The sequence below is a fragment of the Centruroides vittatus genome, unplaced genomic scaffold, assembly GCF_030686945.1.
Source record: "Centruroides vittatus isolate TY-2023 unplaced genomic scaffold, ASM3068694v2 contig_1824, whole genome shotgun sequence".
NCBI lineage: Eukaryota > Metazoa > Arthropoda > Arachnida > Scorpiones > Buthidae > Centruroides > Centruroides vittatus.
This window is the reverse complement of record NW_027121123.1, coordinates 548,274-576,037: the sequence shown is the minus strand read 5'-3', so window position 1 is coordinate 576,037 and position 27,764 is coordinate 548,274. Positions and strand designations below refer to the sequence as shown.

At 27.8% G+C, this 27,764-nt stretch overlaps 1 protein-coding gene across 2 annotated transcripts in view; it reads left to right on the top strand.

Annotated features, from left to right (window-relative positions):
• The window catches only part of LOC136969845 (lachesin-like), a 119,031-nt gene that overhangs the window by 64,322 nt on the left and 26,945 nt on the right, over positions 1 to 27,764 (top strand). For both annotated transcript variants that reach the window (XM_067264132.1, XM_067264131.1), the window contains exons 3-6: positions 10,063 to 10,270; positions 12,901 to 13,071; positions 21,873 to 22,001; positions 25,989 to 26,276. In XM_067264132.1, the coding sequence (XP_067120233.1) occupies positions 10,063 to 10,270; positions 12,901 to 13,071; positions 21,873 to 22,001; positions 25,989 to 26,276 (796 nt within the window). The remainder of the gene's footprint in view (positions 1 to 10,062; positions 10,271 to 12,900; positions 13,072 to 21,872; positions 22,002 to 25,988; positions 26,277 to 27,764) is intronic.

Below are 27,764 nucleotides of genomic sequence, written 5' to 3'. Positions count from 1 at the left end.
AATACTATCACAAGCCTGCCTGGCAGAGAAGAATAGAAACACAAATAAATGACATTAGACAGCAATTAGGCAGGCTAACACAATACACTAAAAACAACATAACACCCAAATTAAGGAAACAGCTCAAAAACATTTTCAAGAAAATAAAAACACACACAAAACATGAACATCACAACACACGCATTACAGAATACATTGATACACTAAAACAAAAACTTGCTGCCAAAGCACATAGACTCAAACGATACAAAACATGTACACTACGAAAACAACAAAATAAATTATTTACAAACAATGAAAAACTCTTTTACAGACAAATTAATAACAAAGCAAACACTGATACACAGCACAGTGGCACACCAACAGAAGAAGAACTCACAACATATTGGTCTTCTCTTTGGTCCAGTGCTGTCACGCACAATGCTGATGCAGGCTGGATCGAGGAGGAGAACAGAAACTTGCACAACATACCAACTATGCCCTGTGTTGAAATAAACATACATGATTTCCAATACACTGTTAACAGAACACACAACTGGAAGACACCTGGTGTAGACAACATTCACAATTTCTGGTACAAAAAGTTTACATCACTGCACCAGGAACTAGCTAAACATCTAACACACATCATCATCAATCCACAAGACATGCCAAATTTTCTTACTCAGGGCATCACCTACATGAAACCTAAAAACAACAATACCACAGACCCCACACAATACAGACCAATTACATGTCTTCCAACACTCTACAAATTATTGACATCCTGTATTGCAAACAAAATATACAAACACGTTGAAGAACACGACATTCTAACAGAACAACAAAAAGGTTGTCGTAGAAACCACAGGGGATGCAAAGAACAGTTACTCATAGATTCAGTCATTCTACGGCAAGCACACAGACAACACAGAAACATACACATGGCATATATAGACTACAGAAAAGCATTCGACAGTGTTCCACACAGTTGGCTGCTACATATCCTACACATGTACAAAATACATCCATCACTCATTGCATTCTTTCAAAACACTATGCAGCATTGGAGAACAACACTACATCTCAGGGCCCATAACACTTCCATACAAACAAACCAAATTTTTATTAGGCGAGGAATTTTTCAAGGAGATTCCTTGAGTCCTCTCTGGTTCTGCTTAGCCCTGAACCCATTATCCAACATGTTAAACAACACGCAATATGGTTACAATATCAGACACAAAAAAACAACACAGTTTACACTGTCACATCTCATGTACATGGATGACATAAAACTTTATGCATCCACACAAAAACAACTTCATCAACTCCTACAAATCACACATTCATACACCAAGGACATACAAATGGAATTTGGCCTAGATAAATGCAAAACAGTTCACATAGAAAAAGGAATCCTGAAGAAAGAAGATTTTGCACTTGGAAATGGAGACGTTATTGAATCCATGGAAGAGGGCGAGTTCTACAAGTATTTAGGATTCCAACAGGCCAAACTAACAGAACATACACAAATAAAGCAAAGATTAATTAAAGAATACCAAAGTAGGTTAAATGCTATTCTCAGAACACAATTAAATGCAAAACACACAGTTAAAGCAATAAACACATATGTCATCCCAGTACTCACATATTCTTTTGGAGTTATACATTGGACTCACACTGATCTTGAGCAACTCCAAAGGAAAACAAGAACAACACTTACTAAGCATAAACAACATCATCCTAAATCTGCCACAGAAAGATTAACCCTTCCACGTAAAGATGGCGGACGTGGCCTGATTGACATAGTTAACCTTCACTACAAACAAATACAGTCACTGCGAGAGTTTTTCTACAAAAAACAAGAAACATCACAATTACATAAAGCAGTAACTCTAGCAGACTCGAATAACACACCATTAAACTTACACTCACATCATATGGACACAACACAACATATAAAAAGCATAGACACCATTAAGCAATCGTGGGCTCGAAAGGCACTCCATGGCAGGCATCCTTACGATCTGGCCCAGGATTTTGTTGACAAAACTGCGTCAAACAGCTGGTTAGCTCGGGGATGCCTCTTTGGGGAGACGGAAGGATTCATGATTGCCATACAGGATCAGGTCATAAATACTAAAAACTACAGAAAACACATACTCAAAGATGCAACACTCACAAATGACACATGCAGAAAATGTCACATCATGCCAGAAACTATACAACACATCACCTCTGGTTGCAAGCTCTTGGCACAGACAGATTATTTACACAGACATAACCAAGTAGCAAATATAATACACCAAGAGCTTGCAAAGAAACACAAATTAGTAGACATCCACGAACCATACTACAAATACATTCCACAGACAGTATTGGAAAACAACACGCACAAAATGTACTACGACAGAGCCATAATCACAGATAAAACAATTTACCACAACAGACCAGACATCACACTCATTGACAAACACAATAAAATCACATACGTTATAGACATATCCATTCCAAACACTCACAATATACAAAACGCATGCACTGAAAAAATTAGCAAGTACACAGAACTCGCCCAAGAAATAAGGCATCTGTGGAGGATGGATAGGGTGCTTATTGTACCTGTTGTTCTCTCCTCTACAGGTGTCATACCACACACACTACACAAAAGCCTGGGCACATTAGAATTGAATAGAAACACATATATCACTCTACAGAAGGCCACTATATTGAATACATGTCATATTGTGAGAAAATTCCTGAATACAGACACACACACTGATACACTTCTTTAATTTCTGTTTTGGTTACTATGCCTTGACTTTGGTCCGGCATAGTACTTAGCCACCGGTGTTAACCGAGTATATCTAACTTAACCCAACATAATAATAATAATAACTCTCCCGTGGTCACCACCTGGTCGTGGTGGGAGAGCCCAGTAATTTTACTGATCCATAGGGCAATGCAGGCTGAAGCACAAGCTCCTGGTAGGGACACCCATGCCAGTAAGGTCTATGGGGAGAAATGAAGCTAAGAGTGACCACACCCACATTCTGTGGAGATATTTATTATGGTGATAACTAGGTCAAAGTGTGACACCGGCTCGGACGTCGCCCGGGTTAACAAGGTCCGCGTTCGTGGGTTAGGCAGAGGCTCACGTTCGAAAAATAGGCCACAGTCTCCCCTGGTTACCGGTGGCGAAAGCAGCACCGGCCCAAGCATGGCTACTGCAATGCCCTCAACAGATGTGAGGAACCAACCCAACCTTGGTGTTTCTGTGGCAATGCATCCACAGACCACAAAGGCTGGAAAACCACGCCAACGGATGAAATGGACAGTAGAAATGAACGAGTTTATCATCCGTACTTATTACACCATCACAAAACTCGAAACAAACATGACAGCATACAGACAACAACTACACCATAGATTCACACAACAGTATCCTCATCTCACTGTCACCGAACAAAGGGTTGTTGATCAAAAAAGAACAATTATACACAACAACCTTATTCCACAAACAACACTTGAACTTATCAAACAACAGGTTGCTGATCAAATACATCAACAGACAGAAACATCTAACATTAATGAAGATCATGTAACCTGTCAGGATAATCCAGCAACAAGCATTGATAATAACACACATACAACAATTACCACTAATGATACTACAGACACTTCCTCATCCATCACTGATAACATAGACATGGATTTAGTTAATACGCTCTCACTTATATTTCAGGAAACACTCACTAAATATACAGGTACAGATCCCACACAACGACCACGAATACCAAAAATCAACACGTCAAAGGAAGTAGGAAAAACACTAAATTATGTAAACACTCACTTACTACCACACTACATTCATTCAATTTCTACACTCGCAGACATTCATACATTAGTTTATGCTGGGGCAGTCACAGTAGTGACACACCATGGACTGAAAGTACAGTCACAGACAAATACACAGAAAACACAATACTATCACAAGCCTGCCTGGCAGAGAAGAATAGAAACACAAATAAATGACATTAGACAGCAATTAGGCAGGCTGACACAATACACTAAAAGCAACATAACACCCAAATTAAGGAAACAGCTCAAAAACATTTTCAAGAAAATAAAAACACACACAAAACATGAACATCACAACACACGCATTACAGAATACATTGATACACTAAAACAAAAACTTGCTGCCAAAGCACGTAGACTCAAACGATACAAAACATGTACACTACGAAAACAACAAAATAAATTATTTACAAACAATGAAAAACTCTTTTACAGACAAATTAATAACAAAGCAAACACTGATACACAGCACAGTGGCACACCAACAGAAGAAGAACTCACAACATATTGGTCTTCTCTTTGGTCCAGTGCTGTCACGCACAATGCTGATGCAGGCTGGATCGAGGAGGAGAACAGAAACTTGCACAACATACCAACTATGCCCTGTGTTGAAATAAACATACATGATTTCCAATACACTGTTAACAGAACACACAACTGGAAGACACCTGGTGTAGACAACATTCACAATTTCTGGTACAAAAAGTTCACATCACTGCACCAGGAACTAGCTAAACACCTAACACACATCATCATCAATCCACAAGACATGCCAAATTTTCTTACTCAGGGCATCACCTACATGAAACCTAAAAACAACAATACCACAGACCCCACACAATACAGACCAATTACATGTCTTCCAACACTCTACAAATTATTGACATCCTGTATTGCAAACAAAATATACAAACATGTTGAAGAACACGACATTCTAACAGAACAACAAAAAGGTTGTCGTAGAAACCACAGGGGATGCAAAGAACAGTTACTCATAGATTCAGTCATTCTACGGCAAGCACACAGACAACACAGAAACATACACATGGCATATATAGACTACAGAAAAGCATTCGACAGTGTTCCACACAGTTGGCTGCTACATATCCTACACATGTACAAAATACATCCATCACTCATTGCATTCTTTCAAAACACTATGCAGCACTGGAGAACAATACTACATCTCAGGGTTAGTAACACTTCCATACAAACAAACCAAATTTTTATTAGGCGAGGAATTTTTCAAGGAGATTCCTTGAGTCCTCTCTGGTTCTGCCTAGCCCTGAATCCATTATCCAACATGTTAAACAACACGCAATATGGTTACAATATCAGACATGAAAAAACAACACAGTTTACACTGTCACATCTCATGTACATGGATGACATAAAACTTTACGCATCCACACAAAAACAACTTCATCAACTCCTACAAATCACACATTCATACACCAAAGACATACAAATGGAATTTGGCCTAGATAAATGCAAAACACTTCACATAGAAAAAGGAATCCTGAAGAAAGAAGATTTTGCACTTGGAAATGGAGACATTATTGAATCCATGGAAGAGGGCGAGTTCTACAAGTATTTAGGATTCCAACAGGCCAAACTAACAGAACATGCACAAATAAAGCAAAGATTAATTAAAGAATACCAAAGTAGGTTAAATGCTATTCTCAGAACACAGTTAAATGCAAAACATACAGTCAAAGCAATAAACACATATGTCATCCCAGTACTCACATATTCTTTTGGAGTTATACATTGGACTCACACAGATCTTGAGCAACTCCAAAGGAAAACAAGAACAACACTTACTAAGCATAAACAACATCATCCTAAATCCGCCACAGAAAGATTAACCCTTCCACGTAAAGATGGCGGACGTGGCCTGATTGACATAGTTAACCTTCACTACAAACAAATACAGTCACTGCGAGAATTTTTCTACAAAAAACAAGAAACATCACAATTACATAAAGCAGTAACTCTAGCAGACTCGAATAGCACACCATTAAACTTACACTCACATCATATGGACACAACACAACATATAAAAAGCATAGACACCATTAAGCAATCGTGGGCTCGAAAGGCACTCCATGGCAGGCATCCTTATGATCTGGCCCAGGATTTTGTTGACAAAACTGCGTCAAACAGCTGGTTAGCTCGGGGATGCCTCTTTGGGGAGACGGAAGGATTCATGATCGCCATACAGGATCAGGTCATAAATACTAAAAACTACAGAAAACACATACTCAAAGATGCAACACTCACGAATGACACGTGCAGAAAATGTCACATCATGCCAGAAACTATACAACACATCACTTCTGGTTGTAAGCTCTTGGCACAGACAGATTATTTACACAGACATAATCAAGTAGCAAATATAATACACCAAGAGCTTGCAAACAAACACAAATTAGTAGACATCCACGAACCATACTACAAGATACATTCCACAGACAGTATTGGAAAACAACACGCACAAAATGTACTACGACAGAGCCATAATCACAGATAAAACAATTTACCACAACAGACCAGACATCACACTCATTGACAAACACAATAAAATCACATACATTATAGACATATGCATTCCAAACACTCACAATATACAAAACGCATGCACTGAAAAAATTAGCAAGTACACAGAACTCGCCCAGGAAATAAGGCATCTGTGGAGGATAGATAGGGTGCTTATTGTACCTGTTGTTCTCTCCTCTACAGGTGTCATACCACACACACTACACAAAAGCCTGGGCACATTAGAATTGAATAGAAACACATACATCACTCTACAGAAGGCCACTATATTGAATACATGTCATATTGTGAGAAAATTCCTGAATACAGACACACACACTGATACACTTCTTTAATTTCTGTTTTGGTTACTATGCCTTGACTTTGGCGCATAGTACACAGCCACCGGTGTTAACCGAGTATATCTCACTTAACCCAACATAATAATAATAATATAGTGAGCTAATAGTTTTATATTGTTAAAAAGCACTAACAAAAACTATATATAGACTATTCGATTATCTATAATGATGAAACTATATTCTTACTTTTACTGATTATTATTTTTTTAAAGCTGTCATCATGTAAGATATAGGGAACATATTTCAGACAGGAGTAGACTATATCTGTTAATGGCAGGTGCAGACAATGCTTGTGAACTAATGAGATAGTGAAATATAGTATATAAGATTAACCCTTCCACGTAAAGATGGCGGACGTGGCCTGATTGAGAGTGAGATGAGATACTAATGAGATAGTGAAATATAGTATATAATTTACAAATCTTTGAGCAGTGAGACATATAAATAATTTTTTCTGCTTAATTTATCAGGAATCAGACATTATATACAACATAATTCTAATATAGAACTATATTGTAAGTACATATAAACATAGTTCAGAAGAAGAAAACATTGAAGAGTGAAGAATTCTGCGATAAAATATTTTCATAGCAGACCAAATATTAAATTTATTATAACAGAATTCATTAATAAATAAAAAATATAAAAGATATTCTTTAAAATTGTTTATTCGTATCCATAAATGTACAGCAACACACAAAATAATTACGAATTAACCTTTCCAAAATTATATTCCTGAATAATCTTATATATATACCAAACTTTATAAACGTAAAATCTACATATTCTTCTTCATATACAACATATTTTTAAATACAGATAATATTCAGAAAGTTTCTAAATTCTGTAAATCTATCATCAACCCATGTTTTCTATTAAAAGATAGAAACACCCTTAATTCTGTAAAAACAAACAGATAGATATTTATTCTTGATTTCTAAACTGATTTATTCAATATATGGCTAACGTTATAGAAAATTAATCAGTTTTAAAAACAATTTTATGAACAAATAAGAAAACATTCAAGTAATAAATTCTATTTTCAATTTTAATATAGGATATATTTAATACATTTATAATAAGTATTAAATTTATAAGAAAATTTATTTTCTTATGACACTTTTCAGATAATATTATTAAATATGTAATTTACTTATACATATATATTTATACTTATATAACGTTTAAAGCAATTATCAGACTAATTTTAATTATTTTTATAATTAAACTGACATATATCTTCCAATTTAAACAGTTATATTCATTTAAATAATTATTCCTTGATGAAAATTCAAATAAACAATTAGTTTATTCATTATAAATTTTTAATTATTTTCTTCTTATTAATAATTAATTAATCTGTAAATTCTTTTTCTCATCTAAGAGTTTAATAGAAAATCTTATGTAAATTTTAAAAATATATCTGTATAATTATGATGTAAATTTGTGTAAATGTTAAATTAGCTTCATTTAAAATTTATAGTTTTAGATTAGAATTTTAAATAAATTTTTATATTTAAAAAATTAAATAAATATTAATTACATATAAGTATATATATATTTAATATTTTAAACAATTAATGGGGATTTTATTACGAATTTATTACTTACAAAAATGAAATTTCTATTTATAATTTTTAGTGTAAAATTATTAATTAAATATTTATTACTTGTATTTTATTTATAAGCTTATTTTATTGCCTTGTTTTTATAAATTTTCATTTAATTTTCCATTTTAAATTCCTACTTTTTAAAACTTTACAATTCACTAAATTTTGTTTGATAAAAACATTAAAAATTTATCAATTTTACTTATAAATTTAATTTAAACAGTATTATATAAAATTTATTATTTAAAGTTTTAATTTTACTTAAAAAATTTATTTTAACGAATATTTAAATTAAACTTTAAAAATTGAAAGATGAAAAAAAAAAATTGCTATTTAAAATATTTTAACATGAAAATTGCATGAATTTTATTTTTTGGTAATTTAAATTTTTCTCGTGTTTAAACCAGATATTTGATAACAAAAATTCATTTTTTATTTGTATTTTTAATTATAGATATATATATATTTTCGGTAGTATAAATTATTATTAAACCGAAAATATTTTATATTAAATTAATATTTTTAAACAATAACAAATTTAAATCTGATTAAAAATTTTTTATTAATAAAAATTCGATAAAGGTAATTAATTCATTAGTTTATTTAACACATTTTTATAAAAGTGAAATTAAATATTTAAGTAAAATTTATTCATATTTTAGATTTATTTTAAAAAATTTAATATTAAAAAAAAACAAATTAAAAAAAGAACACATACTTCATCTCCAAGGAATTATTAGCATGATAAATATCAACTTTCCTCCATTTTTTAACAGATTAAAAATGATTAATTTGATATTTTTTTAAACTAATTATCATGTTTAACTACGTTTCAATAACAAATTTAAAATAAAAATTAAAAAGTAATCAAACATCTACTGTCTTCCCTTTTTTTCCCTACTTAATTATTGAACTATATACATGTATATATTCCTTTTATCTGTGATATTTTTGTATTCTATATTTAATTTGTCGTTTAATAAACATTAAACGAGAAGAAAATGACGTTAACCTTAAGGCTATAATTATATCTTAAGTTCAGTGTATCTTAAGATAAAAATTGTATTGTTAGTCTCTAATCAGCTGCAGTTTTTAAGTTAGCCTTTAAAGGTAATTAATTGTAACTGACGTTAGTTTATAGATAAGGAAAAATTGCTAGAGAAAAGATGGTAGATACGATTATTACTTGGAAAATCTTTGATTTATTGCATTCAATCTACTTCTTTGTTACTCGTTTCGTTAAAAATTATATTAAATTTTAGTTTGATGTTAATTTATCTTACCTTCTGATATTATTTGATTCTAATGCTCTTACATTTTTATATTATTAATTTAAACTTCTTGTAAGCAATTAACTTTTCTATTGTGTTTTATATAGAAAAAATTAATTATAAACGAATATTTTTCTTTATTTAAATCAATTTTTTAAAGAAAATATTTTTGATAATATAGAAAATTCACGATATATGACAAATTTCTACATAATAGGAGCAATTACAAAGAGAATCTTGCCTGAAGTTATATTTGTAAAACTTCACAAAAGACTTCTTCAGCTAAAATTGTGCAATAACAGCATCCTTTGGAATAAATTGTTTAGCTTCGGGCATCCAATTTAACGTGCTCCATATCAAACTAATAAGATTTTTATATAAAGCATGGTTTTATTATATATAATTTTCTTTTTTTTTTGTTCCCCCTCCTATACGTTGTTACAGGTTGCATGGTTAAGAGTGGAAAGTAAGACTATATTAACTATACACAGACATGTTATTACGAGAAACTACAGAATAAATTTAAGCCATAGTGAACATAAAAATTTTATTCTGCATATAAACAATGTGCAAGAAAGCGATATTGGAGGATACATGTGTCAGATAAACACAGTTCCTATGAAGAGTCAGGTTGGATATTTGGACGTTGTTGGTGAGTATTTTTTTTGTATTTCATCGTGTAAAAATATTTTATTTATAATTTTATACTATTTATATGCTTTAATTAACAGATGTTTAATGAAAATTTTTATTTTAAACAACAACATATGGGTTTGTTTATTTATATTCTAAGTCGCTTCCAATGGGTGTTTATAAAATGTATGCTTTAAATTATATTCTGTACCTCACTGAAATGTCATTTTTCCTACTTCAACATATGTAAATCATTCTTTGCTTTTGTGTCCTTATCAATTTATTGAAGTTATGACTGTAACTTATGATTTACAATGAATTGTTATGACGTTCTACTCTATAGCCTGAATACATTTATAAGTTTCTTAGCTACTTTAAAAACGAAACGAGTCTACAACTGGATTATAAATCTATTTTTTGAATTCAAAGATTTCTTACAAACAAAATAAAAACTTTAAAAATCACAATAAATTAATTATTCCTTAACGAAATAAATCAATTGAAAAATTCCCTCCGCTGTTTGCATTCCCAACAATCTTCGATTCATCAAATGTTTTGGCTGATAAAAAAAAATGAAATAGTAAGAAAGAAATTATAATTTTAATTACTAAAATTGATGAAATAAATTATAAAATATTCTAATATAAAAATTAATCGCGAAAAACTCTACTGAACTGAAAAATTACTCGTCATCATTCTAGTAATGGAACAATCCAAATGGCAAAAAATGAAAGCTGGGGAATGAAAATAAAGAGAATAGAAAAAAAATTGAATTTAAGTTAGAAAGACGATCAGAAAAATGACTTTTGAGACTTTTTAAAACTGATGACGGCTGCTTAAATAGAGTGAAAATTGTAAATACCCTTTGGGCAATAGTTAAGATACACGTAACCAACGAATGTCAATTTTTCTATTTGAAATTATTTAATTTTTTTAAAATATATTTTTCTTACTTAGTTCATATGTTTTCAGTATTTTCTACATAAAAATAATAAAAATTTCTATAACACGTTATTTAATTAGTTAAGTATTGCGTTAAAAGTTATAAAATATTCAACTATTCGTGGGTAATTTATCCCTTAATTAAGTTATTTCTAATGATTTTGCTTAGTTTATCTTCCTCGTGAAGATAAAAAGAATGCAATATTTAATTATTTATTTTACACGCAAACGTTAAATTTTCTTTATTATAGTTAACGATCAGACAAGCAAACTAACGAAGAAAAATAAATAAATAAAGTTTTGTTAACAAGTTAAAGTTTTGAATTTCTATCTCTTCACGTATATGATTTATTTAAATATTTACTAAAAATATTTACGAAAACTGATAAAATATATATTTTTCAGACGTGTAATATGCAAAAAACATTACTCATCTGCAAAAAACTGAGATGAATATTTACAGAAAAGCAATAAACTAAACTTTCTGCTACAAGTGCAATAATAAAGAAACGTATCTACAGTACAATATGAATAATTCTAAACTAAGACGATTAATTCATTATAAATTTAATACATATAATAGATTTTTAAACCATTAATACTTTTTTTAAAAGTATTTTCAAGATGAAGAGCATCGTGCTTGAACGTTGGAAATTGTAGAAATGCTGTGATTTGCAAAACTGCACGTAAATCTTGACCATTATATATCATTTGTGAGACATCACTTCTATTATTCTCAATGCAAATTGTACTCTGGGGTGACATAATTTGTATTTTAACTGCAATGCGGAACAAAAGTGTTTTCTAGAATCGGTTACACTTAAAAAAATTTCATTATTTATAACAAGTGAATGAATAGAAGTGATGTGAAAAATGGGATTATTTTTTTACGATTTTTTATATTAAAATTTTATTAATTTTATTCCATAAATTTAGAATGTTTTATAAATAATTTGTGTAAAAAGAAAAAAAATCGTATTTAATAATAAAATATATTTAACTGAATATGATTTTTATATAAATGAATACATTTAACTTTATTGAAAATGCCATATTATGTGATGTATGCATGTTTCACACACAAATCCCATTTTTTTTACTAGGATTGTTTGTCTTGATCTCTTAGTCATTGTTCATTTTGTCACATTGTCCCGTTGTTTCCATTATTTTTGATAGTCTTGACTCGACCAACTACATCTAACATTTTTTACTGTCAGAAAAGAAACAGTACTTAGTTTCTTCTGGGAATTCCTTCTTCTTAACTGTATTTGAAGTAATATTTTTCTTGAAAATTACCATAAAATCAGAAATAACTAAAGAAAGAAAGCAGATAAATTTATTTCGAAAAATAAAATACATAAAAGATGTTATATTTTCTTTTGAAATTTTGAAAAAAATTAATATATTAGTAACATAATAATAATATGATAGTGTGACATTTTAAAAATTATTCAGAAAAAATAACAAGGATATTACTTCTGCGTCATTGAATATGCTAACAAATAGGGATGTATGTGTTAGAAATGCTTAGTTATTACGGTCGAGAGGACAGAAAGAAACTTCAAACAAGAAGTGGAACATACTCTATATAAGATTAGTAGACTCCTTTTGTAATTTTCCCTACAAACACATAGTTTCTGCTTCGTTAAATATGTTGTAAATTTATTACCCTTTCTCTTGCCTGAACTACTCTATTCTTCCATCTAGTTCCACCAGAAATCATTGACACAGACAGCAGTTCCGATGTTTTAGTACGAGAGGGATCGAATGTTACAATGACCTGTCGCGCAAAAGGTTACCCAACACCAACCATAGTGTGGAGAAGAGAAGATGCCCAAGCTATAGCCGTTGGCAACTGGCAGAGTAACAAAATTTCAGGTATGTACTGTACAGTTTACATACTTTAACGTTACATCTTTCCATCGGCTACTTTATTAGCCTTAAAGAGCTATACAACCCATTTTACAAGGTAGTTCTCTTACACGCGACGTTCGTTTACAACGTCTTGCTGTTGTCTTAATGTGCCTTTTTTGCTGTATTTATAGCGAAATTCTCAGCTTTTTCGCACATTTTTAATAGATTTTTCAGTTATTTCTATATCTATAAATAAGTATCAATATGGTTTGTAATTTTTATGAACAGCCCTGTTTTGGCACTTAAGATCTTTCATGATAATATGAAGATTTTAATGCTTCCATATTAAACTTTTGTAATAAAAATTATTTATATTTAAAAATTATACACGAAATTATTAACATTTCCCTTCTTTCTATGCATAAACTTATATATTTACATGAAGTAGAGGGAAAGGAGAGAATATATATTTAATGTATTGCTTATATGACTCTAGTGAGCAATAAGTTAAAATAGATACAGTAAAAATAGTTATAAAATATTTTATTTATTCATGTCACTGAAAAATGCTATTAAAATTAATATTTTTTTGCTTTAGAAGTCACTTAAATTAACAAAAAAAAAAGAAAATTTATGTTAAAATAAAAAATAATAATTCTCTCTTAATTTCTTGTACATTAACATTAAAAAAATTCTTATTTTTACGTTAAAACTTTATAATAATTTGCGTGACTTGTATCTATCGAAATGTTCTTCAGCTATTTACGTAAATAACATTTATTAACTGCAATTCAAGTAAATGTTATTCAGGTAACAAAAGAAGCCCAGGAAAAGATTCCAGTTTGGTAAATGTGTGTGCAGGAAATCAAAGTTTTCCTTTATATAGACTAATTGAATCTTGATGGTTTGTGAAGTGACTACTGCAAATGCTTCTATTGTATCAGAAGAGTTGTCATTTCAATAATTTTGTCAAGAGGTTCACGTAATAAGAGTCAATCTCTTTCAAATAATTCAAACTGATAATGATTTTTTTTTAAAGTGTTAAGTAAAGATAACAACTGATTTTGTGAACTTTAAAAATTATTTTTAATTTTGTTAGTTAAAAAATGATAGAAAATTCTATTAAACTTTATTAGAAAACTTTCTACAAATTCAAAAAAGATAGAAATGTGTACAAAATTTCTATATTGCAGAATATACCTGAAGGAATACGTGTCACCTTTAACATTTAGGATTTAGCATCATCTAACCAACTGATATTTTTTTATGATGATACTTTTGGAAATATTTTAGAATGATAAATTTTGATTTGCTATCGAAATTTACGAGGAATTTTCTATCGAATTAGTATATTATCAGAATTATTCCACTTCAACTTTTATATGGGATGTTACTTGGAATATTGAAAAATTTTACTGTTGCTCTTATATAATATCATTTAATGTACTTATATTTTTTAGAATATTTTATCTTTTTATACTTCGATAACGTAAACATATTTTGCGCATAAAAATTTGCCAATAATTCACTTTTTATCTGTAATTTGTTGTGATTATTTTTCATGAACATGCAAACATTTTCTGAATTTATTTCTGTATAAATAATATAAATAACTATTGAACTGTTTCGCCTAAAATTATTAAAGCAATAATACAGTAAAACTTGTGTAAGTCGGAATCGCTTCTTCTCTTCCGTTTAGACAGGTTTTTTTACTGTATTTTGAAATTACGTGTTAAGTTTTTATAGGCCTAAATAAAAACAAATTAATTGCATTTTATTAAAATTAATTTGTATAATTTTAAAATTATATGAAAGAAAAATCGAATAAAATAATAATATATATATACGTCAATTTTAATAACTGCACAGTTTCTTCTTTTTATTTACCATAAAACTAGCCATAACATTGATATATCTGACAGTATTATTATGTGAGATGTGCACAATCAGTAAGTCTTTTCCACTAAAACATTTCTGTACAATGTTTGCTCTATCATCTGAAATATATCTCACCACTTGAGTATTCTTATGTTTTCATTTCTAGTTGTATAACATTAACGTCGAAGGAGGCTGATGTCATCAAAAACAATTGATGTTCCTCCAGAGTTTCTCACGTGTCGCATCCTCTCACTCATCATTCCCAATAGCGGCAAAGCTGCATGGTAATTCACTTTAGCTGTTCAACATAGTGAGAAGCTTCGAATGCAGGCCGTGTGATATTCTCTTGAGAAAACGGCGATCAAGCCGTCTGTAAGGCGACCGTCCATTTAAGCACCTTGCCAGAGTTAAAAAATCAATAGAGGAGACCTATAGCTTTGTCTCTCTTGAGGCGTGCACGTAAGCTTCTTGCTACAATAGGCCGACTGGAGCTGTCTCAGCATGACTTAGAGAAGTTGTCACTATAAGTGCTACAGCTAAATATTGTTCTGGCTTTCACCACCACGGGAATTATTGAACGACTCAATATTTCGTTGATTTACTGTCTTTAAAAAGCGATTTTGCCGAATTAAAATAGAAAATTTCCTTTTACTAGTCGTATTATTTATTTTTTTATTCATAAATATATCTTTCGAAATCCAGATATATTGTGTAATAACAATATTCCTGTAATTTCTTTCTTTACCAAACGTTGCTCCGCTTGAGTTGTGAAGACGAGCGATTAATCTTGTATGAAAATATGTAGTTTCTAAGAAATTAAGAATGAAAAATATTAATTTAGTCATAATTCTTGTTTAGAATATGTTAAAAAACTAATTTTTAGAAAAATCTGTAGGTTTTTGATTATCTTAATCTCCTACTTAATCCAATGAAAATACGCGAAAGAAGACGGATTTAAAGAAAAATACTTTTCTTTACAATTTAAGTTATTTCATTAGTAGTTATAAAATTTTCTGCCGTTTCTTCTAGACAATAAGTTCTACTTTGCAATTTCCAATAATATAATAAATTACGATGTATTTAATTACATGTATTAGTCTAGAAGAAACGGCAGAAAATTTTATAAGTTCTACTTCGTAATTTATTATATTATTGGAAATTGCAATGTGATTTTTAATTACATGTAAATTTGAAAGAAAAATCAAAGAAACCGAAAAATTATAAGTTAATAGAATAAATATTGATCATATATTTGTTTCACTAATAATTAGCTTTCAAAATGTTTTATAAAGAAAAATATACGGTGGATCATTACAAACATACATATAATATACAAAAAGAGAAGCCAAAATAATGGAAAAATTGAAGAAAATCTTGTCAAGTTCTTTTAATATTAATAATTATCATTTATCATTAAAACATGTAAAAAAATTAATCATCAAGAGAAATATTTAATCACATGTTGAGCATAATAAAGGAAAATGAAAAGAAGATTCATTGCAACTTTTGTTTTAGTTAAGTCGATATAAATATTGACGATATATTAGAGAAAGTATTTATTTTGCAAGTAATTTATTCACGTAGAGATCCGAACATACCCATTTAGGTGAAAGGTTGTTTGACAAATGGCTTTCTGTCGGGGATTACTTGTTGCTCACAATAGGTTTGTATGAAGCTCCTGTTGAGGAGCGCCTGGCTGGCTCGCAGCCAACCTTACAGTCTCCAGCATCAGCTACTTTTGTCAACTTTTTCCACGTCGCCAGTCGCTGAGATGGCGCCACTGTCTAGCCGCATCCATTGTCGCCAAATGTCAGGTTAGGAATGTGAAAGACAGTCGGTGGCGTCTTTCCGTCACTTATTTGCCAACACGGGACAGTTGTCTTGTCACGAGACGGTAAACTATGAATTTTGGTCAAGTGGTCGTCTCTTCTTCAATCGATGTAACTTGTAGTCTGTCTGTCCGACGTATACTCTACTGATTTATTGTATCGAAGGGAGAATACGTGATTGAACTAAAGCAAAAAGAAATGTGTATATATATATAAAAGAACATTACCTGTTTAAATAAAAATACTTTTATCAAATCTGACAGTTTTACTGTTTTCCACAGAAAATGAAAATCTTGAAAGAATAAAAAATAAAAAAAAAACTTTCCAAGTGATCAACTTATATAAATTCTTTACTAAACTTTACCTTCTTTCAACTTGTTTTGACATTTAAAATATTGACATGCCCACTTCAGTTGATTAAAAATTTTAAAAAACGCTAAATTAATCTTTTAAAATTTAATTATACTGTATTAATTTTGTAAATTACACGTAATTTTTTTACCTTAAAAAAACTTATTTTTGTTAAAAAATATTTCATTACTCGAGGGACAAATATTTTATCAAATGAAAGATATGTGTCAACTTGTAAGAAATTCATTTTGGAAAATCTCCCAAGAGAATCCTTGTTACTTATCAAAAGAAATAATAAGAAATTCAATTTAAAAAATAATATTTCGATTGTATAATTGATATAAACATAAATTTGAGATAATTAAATACGAAAATCGATGTTTACATATAGATAATTCTTATGAAAAGTTCCTTTTATAGAGCATCAAATCTGACCCTGTAAAATCTCTATGGAGTGGAGACGACAGCTTAAATGGATTGTCACATCATCTTTCTTAAAAAAGTAAAATAGCTGAAAGAAGCGAAGAAAATCTTTCTCGCTAATTTCTGAACTGTTCATCTTCTCAAAGTTACCGTTATCCCATAAAACTAGATTATCTGTCTGTAATTCCACAGAAAAATCACTGAAACGGAAAAGTGAAGAGGAGAGAGAGAGAAAGAGAGACGACGACGACGAATAGAACACAAGAAAGAACGAAAAAAAATATAAAAAAATAAAAAAACTATTCCTGCTTGAAATTGCACGGTTGCCGAATTCCATTTGAAACGATGTCTCACTTGTTTCTTTACAATCAATAGCTGAACTAAGATAGATCTTTACAACTTATTGACATTTCAAGATATAAAGGAAAAAATAAATAAATAAATGAATTTATTTATTTATTTAAAAAAATATATATTGTAATTGAATCGATATACATATAAATTACTTCAATTTTTATATAAATTGTTTTTTCTTAGTTATTCTCATTGCTTCCAGCACTAGAATTAATGCAATTGTAGTACGATTGTGTGAAGGTGTGGTCATTTTACAGAAATACGCCCAAAACGGAGATGATTCTATTTAATAAAAGATCCTCTCAAAAATGATTTCGTTATAATGTGAATTCTTTCCCTGAAAGAATTTCTGTATTACTACTCCCTTTGCTCTATTCAGTCTTCATTAAAATTGAAGGCATCATCATCGGAAGATACTAAACTTGATATGAATTATTATACTTTACTTTTTCTCAGATGTTTTCATCGAAAAGTAAGTAAAAGAATTTGTTGAAAAAGCTCTTAAAGAAATTTTTATTTGATAAAAGTTTCAATTTGATAGAGTTTTTTGAGGGGAACATATTCGAGAAAAATCCTGTGTAAAACGATAAAGGAATTCCAAGAAACTAAGAATTTGTAGAGTTGTGGAATTACTTATATTTTAATAAATGCAGAATGTTTTCACTGTGTATACAATTTCAAACTGCTTTTACAGTCTTTCATCCATAAAAGTGATTAATTAAGTCTCTGGTTTTAAGAAAATAAACAGTGTAGCGAATGTATAAACATACTTCTGTAAGTTAGAGAATTTTATAATTAAGAGAAATTAAAATTTGCAATATTTTTATAATTTATATATCTTTATATGGATGTCGAACTCTCCTTATCTATTAACAATTTCCAAACTGCTACGAATAGATAAAAAAAAATTAATAAAAAAGTTAAAAATATATTTTTATATATTTGTAAAATTTTAGAATATTTCCAAAAGAGTTTTCTGTCATAAAAAAAGATTAATTAGCTCGTTTTCGGAAAGAAAAATGAGAGTAAAGAAAGAAGTTTAAGGTGTAGAGAGAGAGCCAGATACAATATATTACAACTTTGTAAAGTAAATAATAATTTAAAATTTTGTCTTGAGATAAACAAAATTGTCTTTGGGTGTTTTCATCAAAAACTAATTAAAAGTATCTGAAGATTCTACAGAAATTTTTCTATCAAGTTTCACTTATAATTTTTCTTAAACATTATTAGAACTCAACACATCTTAATAAAATAACTGTGAAAATTATAAAATATTATAAAATTATTAATTAAATTATTCTTAAAACATTATATTTAGTTTATAAAATGTTTTTATATAAAAATAACGATTTTTCATTGAACGTATTAGTACAAAACTCCTGTAGAAATGGTGTTTACCTTGTTACAGGATGCAAAATTCATAAAATTATATTTATTTATTGTTCTTGTATTACAACGATTTAATCAAGTATAAAAAATAGTTATACAGTTTTTGAAATTGTTTTTTTTTATACAAATTAGCTAAAGATTTTCCGTAATTATCTATCGAAATTAAGTTAAATCGTGTAGATAATAGTGGAGACTTATAAGTAATATACACGCTTTAACTATGGTTCTGAGCAGAATTTATATGTAGCCTATATATATATATATACAACAAAAATCCAACATATTTAAAAAATGTTTAATATATTATTTAGATTTTCTTGTCAGAAAAGTAATTTAAAATGTTTTAAAATCACAGTTAAAATAATTAACATTTTACATTAATTGGAAAGATGAAAGAATGTAGATTATTTTTTAAAAACTCTAAAAAAAGTGATCATAAACATATTTTATCTTCAAATTAATAAATAGAAAGTACTTTCTCGTAAATATACTTTGAAACTTAATTTTAGAAGCTATCTAACCATAAAAAAGATTAATTAACTCGCTAGTTTGTATAACCAAAAAGAAAAAAAGGAGGGTATTGATATCGCAACTGGAATCGTGTTGTGTATATCAGTAACTTCTCAAAATAGCCGATCGCTTTAGATTTAGTTTCCAGGAACAAGCACAAAAAACAAGATTATATTTCTACAAGTTTTCTTCTTATATATATATATAACGAAAAAGAACAAGCGTCAAAGATACCCAAGAAAAGTGAAAAAATATTTGCCTCAGACCAACTAGAGTAAAGTAAAAACGATGTAAATAATCAAAAAACATCGGCTACGGGCGTAATTTTATTTTTATTTCTTAGACTTAGAGAGTTTGTCTACTTAGGTAACAGAATGAATTCAGAACTTTAACTCCTACAGATCGTCCGAGTGTTGACTCTATATGTATTCTTGAATGAACAGCTGTCACCGTCACACTGTCAACGTTTTCTATGCTAGAGGCATTTCCTGATGGGTAGATCTCATCCACATTTAAGCTGTCAAGTCCCGCTGTGCTATAAGTGTTCTTCAACCCTCTCAGTCACTCAACAACACAGAAAGAAAGAACTTGGAATGTTAGATGCACGTTTAACTGCTTCTCCAAAAACTACTCTTATTAGTAAAAATTTCTTTTTTATACTAAACTTTAATAAGAACAAATAGCAAGAAAGTAAAATAAAATAATAATAAAAAGAATTCAACAATGGAAATAAATGGCTAACAGTTTTTACGATTATAATTTATCATAAAAATTAAATTTTCATTTTAGTTATTTTAATTAAAATTTTTATTTTAATTATAATAATTAAAAGTTAAATTATTAAAAGCTTCTTGAAAATTATATATTTTGTTTAATATTACTATTATTTTGTATTATCGATTTTTCTAATTTAATTTAACCTGTTGTTAATAATAATATAAAAAATATTTTTAAAAAATGGAAGGAAATTTATTTTAATTTTCGGCTTTAATAATTTTAATAAGCTGTAAAATTAGGTTGAGAGAATATTTTTATTATATTTGCTATGTAAACATGCTTGTTAATTTTTAAATTCAATCTAGCATCCATTATCATTAAAGGAAGAGGAGGAGGAAGAATAGAAGAAAAAAATATATATTTTTATAGAAATCGTTAAATAATAATTCTATACAGTTACTAAGCAAAATCTAGCATTTTATAGCTATTACTAGATCTTAATAAATTTTATTCATTAGTAAGTAGATTTAAAAATAAATTAATGAAGTACGAAAAACCATTAAATTCCTTAGTAATGAATATTTTACTAATTGCTCGCGCAGAGAGTAAAAGGAGTAAAAGTGCTTTTTGATTCAAGAATTGTCGTCAAAAATAAAATTTTTAATGAAGTAAGAAAAAGAAATAAATCATAATTCAGGTAATTAAAAAGTATATCAATTAATTTAAATGATTTTTCCTTTAATTTACAAATAATTGATGCATTCAATTCTCATTGAGTCTCAATATTCCTCAGCATCTTCTGAAAGAGAAACTTAGAATGATAATGAGATTTAATGTGAAAAAATTTTAGAAATGTGATTAATAACTGTAATTTTTGTAGTACAATTTTGATTGAATAATTTATTTATAAGAATTTCGTTGAAACTATTGTCGTGTGGGCTATTTTGTGTTACTTAACGTAGTTTATAGCAACCCCACGCTGAGTTATGTTATCATCAAAGGGATGTTCTCTCTGTACATTGTTGAAAGAATAATGACATGGATCGATACAGCAATTGTTCATTATTTCTTGATAAAAACAAAAGTTTTTAAGCTTATTTTTTACTTTGAAAATGGTAAAAATGAAACTAACAAATCGTCTTAAAGAATTACTTTAAAAATTAACATGTAAATTGTATTTTCTTTATATTAATTTTATAAATTTGAAGATAAACTATGAATTTAATCTTTTTATACATGGAAATATATAATTTATACTTTATAAATTTTCCATTTTTCATAGTTATAAAATTATTCATAAGTTAATGCTATCGAATCACGTTATAAACAATAAAAATAGCATACTTCCATTAATGTTTCTATATTTTTATACAGAATTGACTTATGAAGGAGAAGAATTACATATTGTTAAAGTAAGCAGACTTCACATGGGAGCTTATTTATGTATAGCATCCAATAACGTCCCACCATCAGTCAGTAAAAGAATTATGTTACAAGTACATTGTAAGTAGCCATAACTTATTTTATTCTACATAAAATTCGAATTTTAAGTTATATAAAATGTGAAGTTTGTAAAATTTACAACAATTAATATATATATAATATAATTTCAAGAAGAGTAAAGAAACGTAAAGAAATATTGCACTATAAAAGTGATGAAGATATGTAACTGAAAAGCAACAAACTTCAGAACTTCAGTGAAAAAAAATAAAGTTAAATCAAGTGAAAAGAATGAACTGTAAACTAAAAAAATAAATCCGAATATTTTTTATTCTTTAAAAAAATTTTGGTATACCAAAAAATTGTTTTTTTATAAAGCAAAAAATTCATCCACAGCCAAGAAACTCATCGAGCGTATAATAAAATGTGTAATATGTAAAAATTTAAAGCTTAATACGTAAATATATGCTTTGTTTTCTTGTATAGAAGTAAGTAAATCCAACACTCAAGATGGAAACTCGAGTAGTATTTTTTATTTATTTATTTATTTGTTACAGGAAAATATTTATTCTATATTTTATACATAACTCCGACTTTGTTTATGGTTATAAAATACCAAAATAAATTAAATTTTCTTTTATTAAATATTTTTTTCATGCTATAAATATTGTCATTTTATAAGGATAATATTTATTCAACTTAATTCAGGAATTGTTGAAAGCAATTTTATTTGAAAGGTAATATATCTTACGCTAACTGCTATACGTCGTCCGATTTAATCATCTAAAAATGAGAATTACGTGAGATAGTTGTCAAATAGTTCTTGGTTATTCAGTTGATATCGCATTTTTCTTTCTTTAAATTATACAAATTATTCGTACAGATATCATAATAACTTATCGATAGTACTTGATATAATCGGTATTATACGACAAATATGCGTGAGACTTTGGTTGATTAAACAAATGTTATAACTCCAATAATTGCGTATTCTATCATTTTTGAAGGATAAATCTAACCTGATAAAGAAAAGATAACATTTTTCAGCTGAATTTTACTTTATGGCATATCAAGCAAAGGTATAAGAAATGAAAACTCGACATCTCGAAGCCTTCTGGACAGATCTTCTTGAAAGTGTAAAAGTACCACAACTATTCATTGGAGACAAAAATTCTAAAAATGGTCAAGAACGAATCAAAAATTGACACTTCTAGCCTAAAGCTAATCTCATAAACTATTAAATTCCAGAAACTTTTAATGTTATACTAGTTTTAAGTTTTTAAATTCTTTATTTGAAACGTTCGAATTTTTGTACTTAGTTAAAGCTTTCAAAACTCTATTTTTGTTCAAATAAAATACATAAATTTTCTATAACTACTTACAGAACATAAAATCTTAATAAAATTTACGAAAAATTCTCTTAATTATGTCAACTATTCTTGAATCTCTCCGAAAATTTACCACTTCAATCATACTCGAAAGTATTTGTCAAAACAAACTTTTAACAGGAAGTATAAAATTATGATGAAAATATAAATAATGATAATTACTTGATACATGTAAAGGACATTTCTCATCATCATCCGGAAATAATTCATTCAACAGTTAAGTTAATAGTTTCAAACTGTCTGAAAGTTTCATTGTTTTGTGATGTAATTGGTTTCCTTTGCATAAAACTAGCTTGCAAATTTATAAAATGGTACTTCAGGAGTCACGTTTCTCGTTGTAGTTGCAAAACTTCTTCACTGAATAAACCTTTACTGAATTAAATTTATTTCGATATTTACGTTTCGGATCTCTACATAAAAATCTACAAAATTTGATAATCGCGTGTTTGTTATTGTATGATACTTCCTCCTGGCTATATTAATAATATACTTTCGTGTGTAATTCCATAAAATTTTATCAATTTGTAACTGATTTATACATAAACTTTTCTAAATAAATTACCTGTTTACATATGTGATAGATAGAATTTTTATAAAATTATCGATTAATTCGTTCGATGTATCTTCATTACTTCATTTTAGAAAAACTCTTTTTATCTCTTCTAAGCTCTTCGTCGACTTAAATTAAGGCTTTTTTTATACAAGAAACATATTTTTATACATAATTACGAAAGTAAATATTGATTTTTTGTTTTTATTTTTGTGATATTAATTTTTTTCTTCCCCGTTGCAGATTTGATCTCGAATTTTTCATTCTGTTGTATAAGATAATAAATTAGAATTAACGACTGTTAAATCGAGATTAACTATTAATAAATCATGTTAGTTAAAACAAAATTAACTTTATTATTTATTTCGTCATAAACAATAAGAATTTATTAAATAAATATTAATAATAATATAATACATTTAACTTGTTTTCAGGTGAAAAGCTTGTTAAGTTTCATTCCTAAAAACTGTAATTTGTAATTAAATTTTAACTTCAATTAATACATTACAATAATTTTATTAAAATGAAACCCCGAGAAGAATTTTATTAAGTTAAAAAGATTTCAGCAAAATTTATGGTAGTTTAAAGTCGTAAAATGTGAACTTTCGATATTCAGATCGTATTTGTGCTTATATAAATTTAATCCTGCATATATTTTTGATAATATTTATAATTTTAAACAACATAAACTTATATAAAAAATTTTTAGCTGCAAATTTAAAATATTAATCTTTAAAATTATAAATAAAATAAAATTAATATATTATGTACGCGTGAGAAGAAAGAGCGATCAGTCACCTTACCTTTGAGTTAAATATAAACTTTTAACCCCATAATATTTAAGATAAGTTATAGAAAACTTTAAAATTTTGTTTTAATTTATAAAATACAACTTTTTTTTATCATATAACTTTTTAAATTCTTTTCAAGTTATTTTTCAAAGAAATTTCACCTATTTTTTCTGATCTACAGGCCTATAAGAATGCAAGAATTTAATAATATACACGCGTAATTAATTAGAAAATACAGTAAAATCATACGATTTATAATATAATAAAGGCAAAAAATAAGATTTACGACCAATTTTAAATACTTTAAACTAGTATCTATTGATACTTCGTAGATCTTCTCAAAGAGATTGTAAAGTTACGATATCACTTATGATAGGAAAAATCTTTATAAAATATTCAAATCTACAAAATTTGAAACATTTTATATCCAAAATAAAATCCCAAGTTTTGAAAATCATCCAACCAATACGTAATTTATCATTTTGAAGCGACTGTCTTCTTTATAGAAACAGTTTTCAACGATTTTCCATTTCTGATATTTCACAATTTTTTTTTAAGTTTTACTTTTAGAAAATAAACACTTATTCTCTTATGCTTTTACCTTGAAATATTTTCTAAATTTCACTTTAATTATTTATTAACGAATTTAAAATTTTATTATTTATTCTTCAAGAAAATTAAAATGTAAAATTTATTTTAAAAATATAATATTAATGAATTTTATAATTAGTTTTAGAGTAAAATAACTTTTCTCCCCCAAATTTTTTTGAATTAAACCAATTTCAAATTTTTAAATTTTTCAAAAATTAAATTATGTTCAATTTTTTTTTTTTCTGGAATTATTTTCTTGACTTTCAATATTTTCTAAATTAAATATTAAATTCGTGTGAAGTAAATCTTATAATTTTTAAGAGATTTTTAGATTCATTTTCTCTCAAAAGTAATCTTCTTTTATTATTTTCTGTCATAATTTCCCAATTGAATTTGTGTAAATTCGCATTAATGTACTTAGCAACTTTCATTTTAAAATTATAATGATTATAAATATTAAAATTATTTTTTAAATAAATAAAAATATATATATAATAAAAATTTTATTATTTATTAAATTATTTAAAAAATTTTTTTAAATATAATCTTATCATAATTATTTTAAAAATAAAACTGGATAAATTTTTAGTTTTAAATTTAATTTTCTAGAATTTTAAACTAAGATTAATATATTAAAAATATATATTTATATATTTTTCTTAAAATAAAAAAAATGTTATATATAATACTTTATGATCTAATTAAGTATTTTGTTTTTGCTCTCGTTAAGTTCCACCAATGATATGGATTCCAAATCAGCTTGTTGGTGCACCACTTATAGGAGAAGTTACACTAGATTGCCATACAGAAGCTTATCCCTTGTCAATTAATTATTGGACTAAAGAAGACGGTGATATGATTATATCTAATGATAAATACGTTACTAGAATGAAAGACAAAACTTATAAAGTTCATATGAAGTTAACAATAAAAAATCTGGAGCCAGAAGATTATGGATCATATAAATGCTTTGCAAAGAATTCTTTAGGTTCTACTGAAGGATCTATACGTGTATACGGTAGGGATTTTGTATGTTTGTGTATATATAATTTAAAATTTAAAAAATTTTTACGTATAAAAATAAAATAAAAGTTTATTCGAGTAAATATATATATATTTTTTTAAATTTTATTTTATAAAATTAATGAAAATGAATGAAGTTTTTTTGTTTATAAATTTATTGTTTGAGTTGATTTATAATACTTTTAGTACATTACACAAATTCTTTGTTTTTCTACTGAAAATAAAAATAATTTTGCAATTTTTAACATAGGTTTTATAATCAAATATTTTTTAAACGATAAATTAATTTAAATATAAATTTTTTAAAGATTATTTTGCGGTAAAATTAAATATTTAATATACTCAAAGATATGCTGTATAAAGATTTATTTTAATATATTTGCTATTAATTAATTAATTTTCGGTTGTATAACTTAATTGAATGGATACAAAAGAGCATTTTGTGAAAATAACTGATATTAAATAGAATACTTCGTAATTTAGTTTATAGATGGATAATTATCAAGCAGCAATACATTCTATCGAATATTGATGCATAAAGCGTGTCATAAATAGCTTAATTGTAACATAGGAAATCGTATCAAGAATGAACAGACATTATTAAGACGTGATTCAATGTAATTTCAACGATTCAACGTGGTTCAACGATTATATTGCATTACTGAGGAAGTTTGAAATATGCTATAAAAGGAATTTTCGCTAACAATAGTAATCTAAATACTTACTTAATTTAAAATAATTATTAACAAATTATTAAGTGCAAACTGCACAATTCAATGATTTCGATTTTGTAAGTAAACAGTTATGAAGAATATGCAACATCAACATCATCAGAAACATTTATTCAACGTTTCTGATGATAATGTGAGCCTTTTTGTGAGATGTAAACATAGGAAATCATCATAATTTTTGGATAATCTTTTGTTAAGTGTCTTGTTGCTTAATGGGGTAAGAAAATTTTTTGTCTTATGACACTTCCAATCTCAAATGTATTAAATGAATAAATAAAACTTGGGACTTACAAAAGTTCATCATCAATTTTGAAAAATTAGATTTTATAAGATTGTTTTATTTTTTATTAAATTATTTTATTGAAAAATCGCATAAAAGTATAGAACAATTTGAATGGTTTTTTCTTGTTTTATTCTATAAAATCATCGGTTTATGTAGAAAATATCTTAATTACTTTAAAAATTTTAACACATTATTGAAGGAGAAATAGCAGTTAACATGTATATATATTTTTAACATTTTCAAAATAAGTACTGTTCTCTTATAAATTAATAACGTTGATCTATAACTCAGTGAAACATGTGATTGATGGCCGTCCAATTCTTTTTACAGTCAAACTGTTTTATCATCATGATCTTGCAACTTTCTTCAAGATTTAATATTGTATGACTAACAGCCATGAATGTCTTTTTTTTTAAATGTCTTTTAAGTATCTATTATATTTAGTTATAAAAGTATAAAAAGATTATTA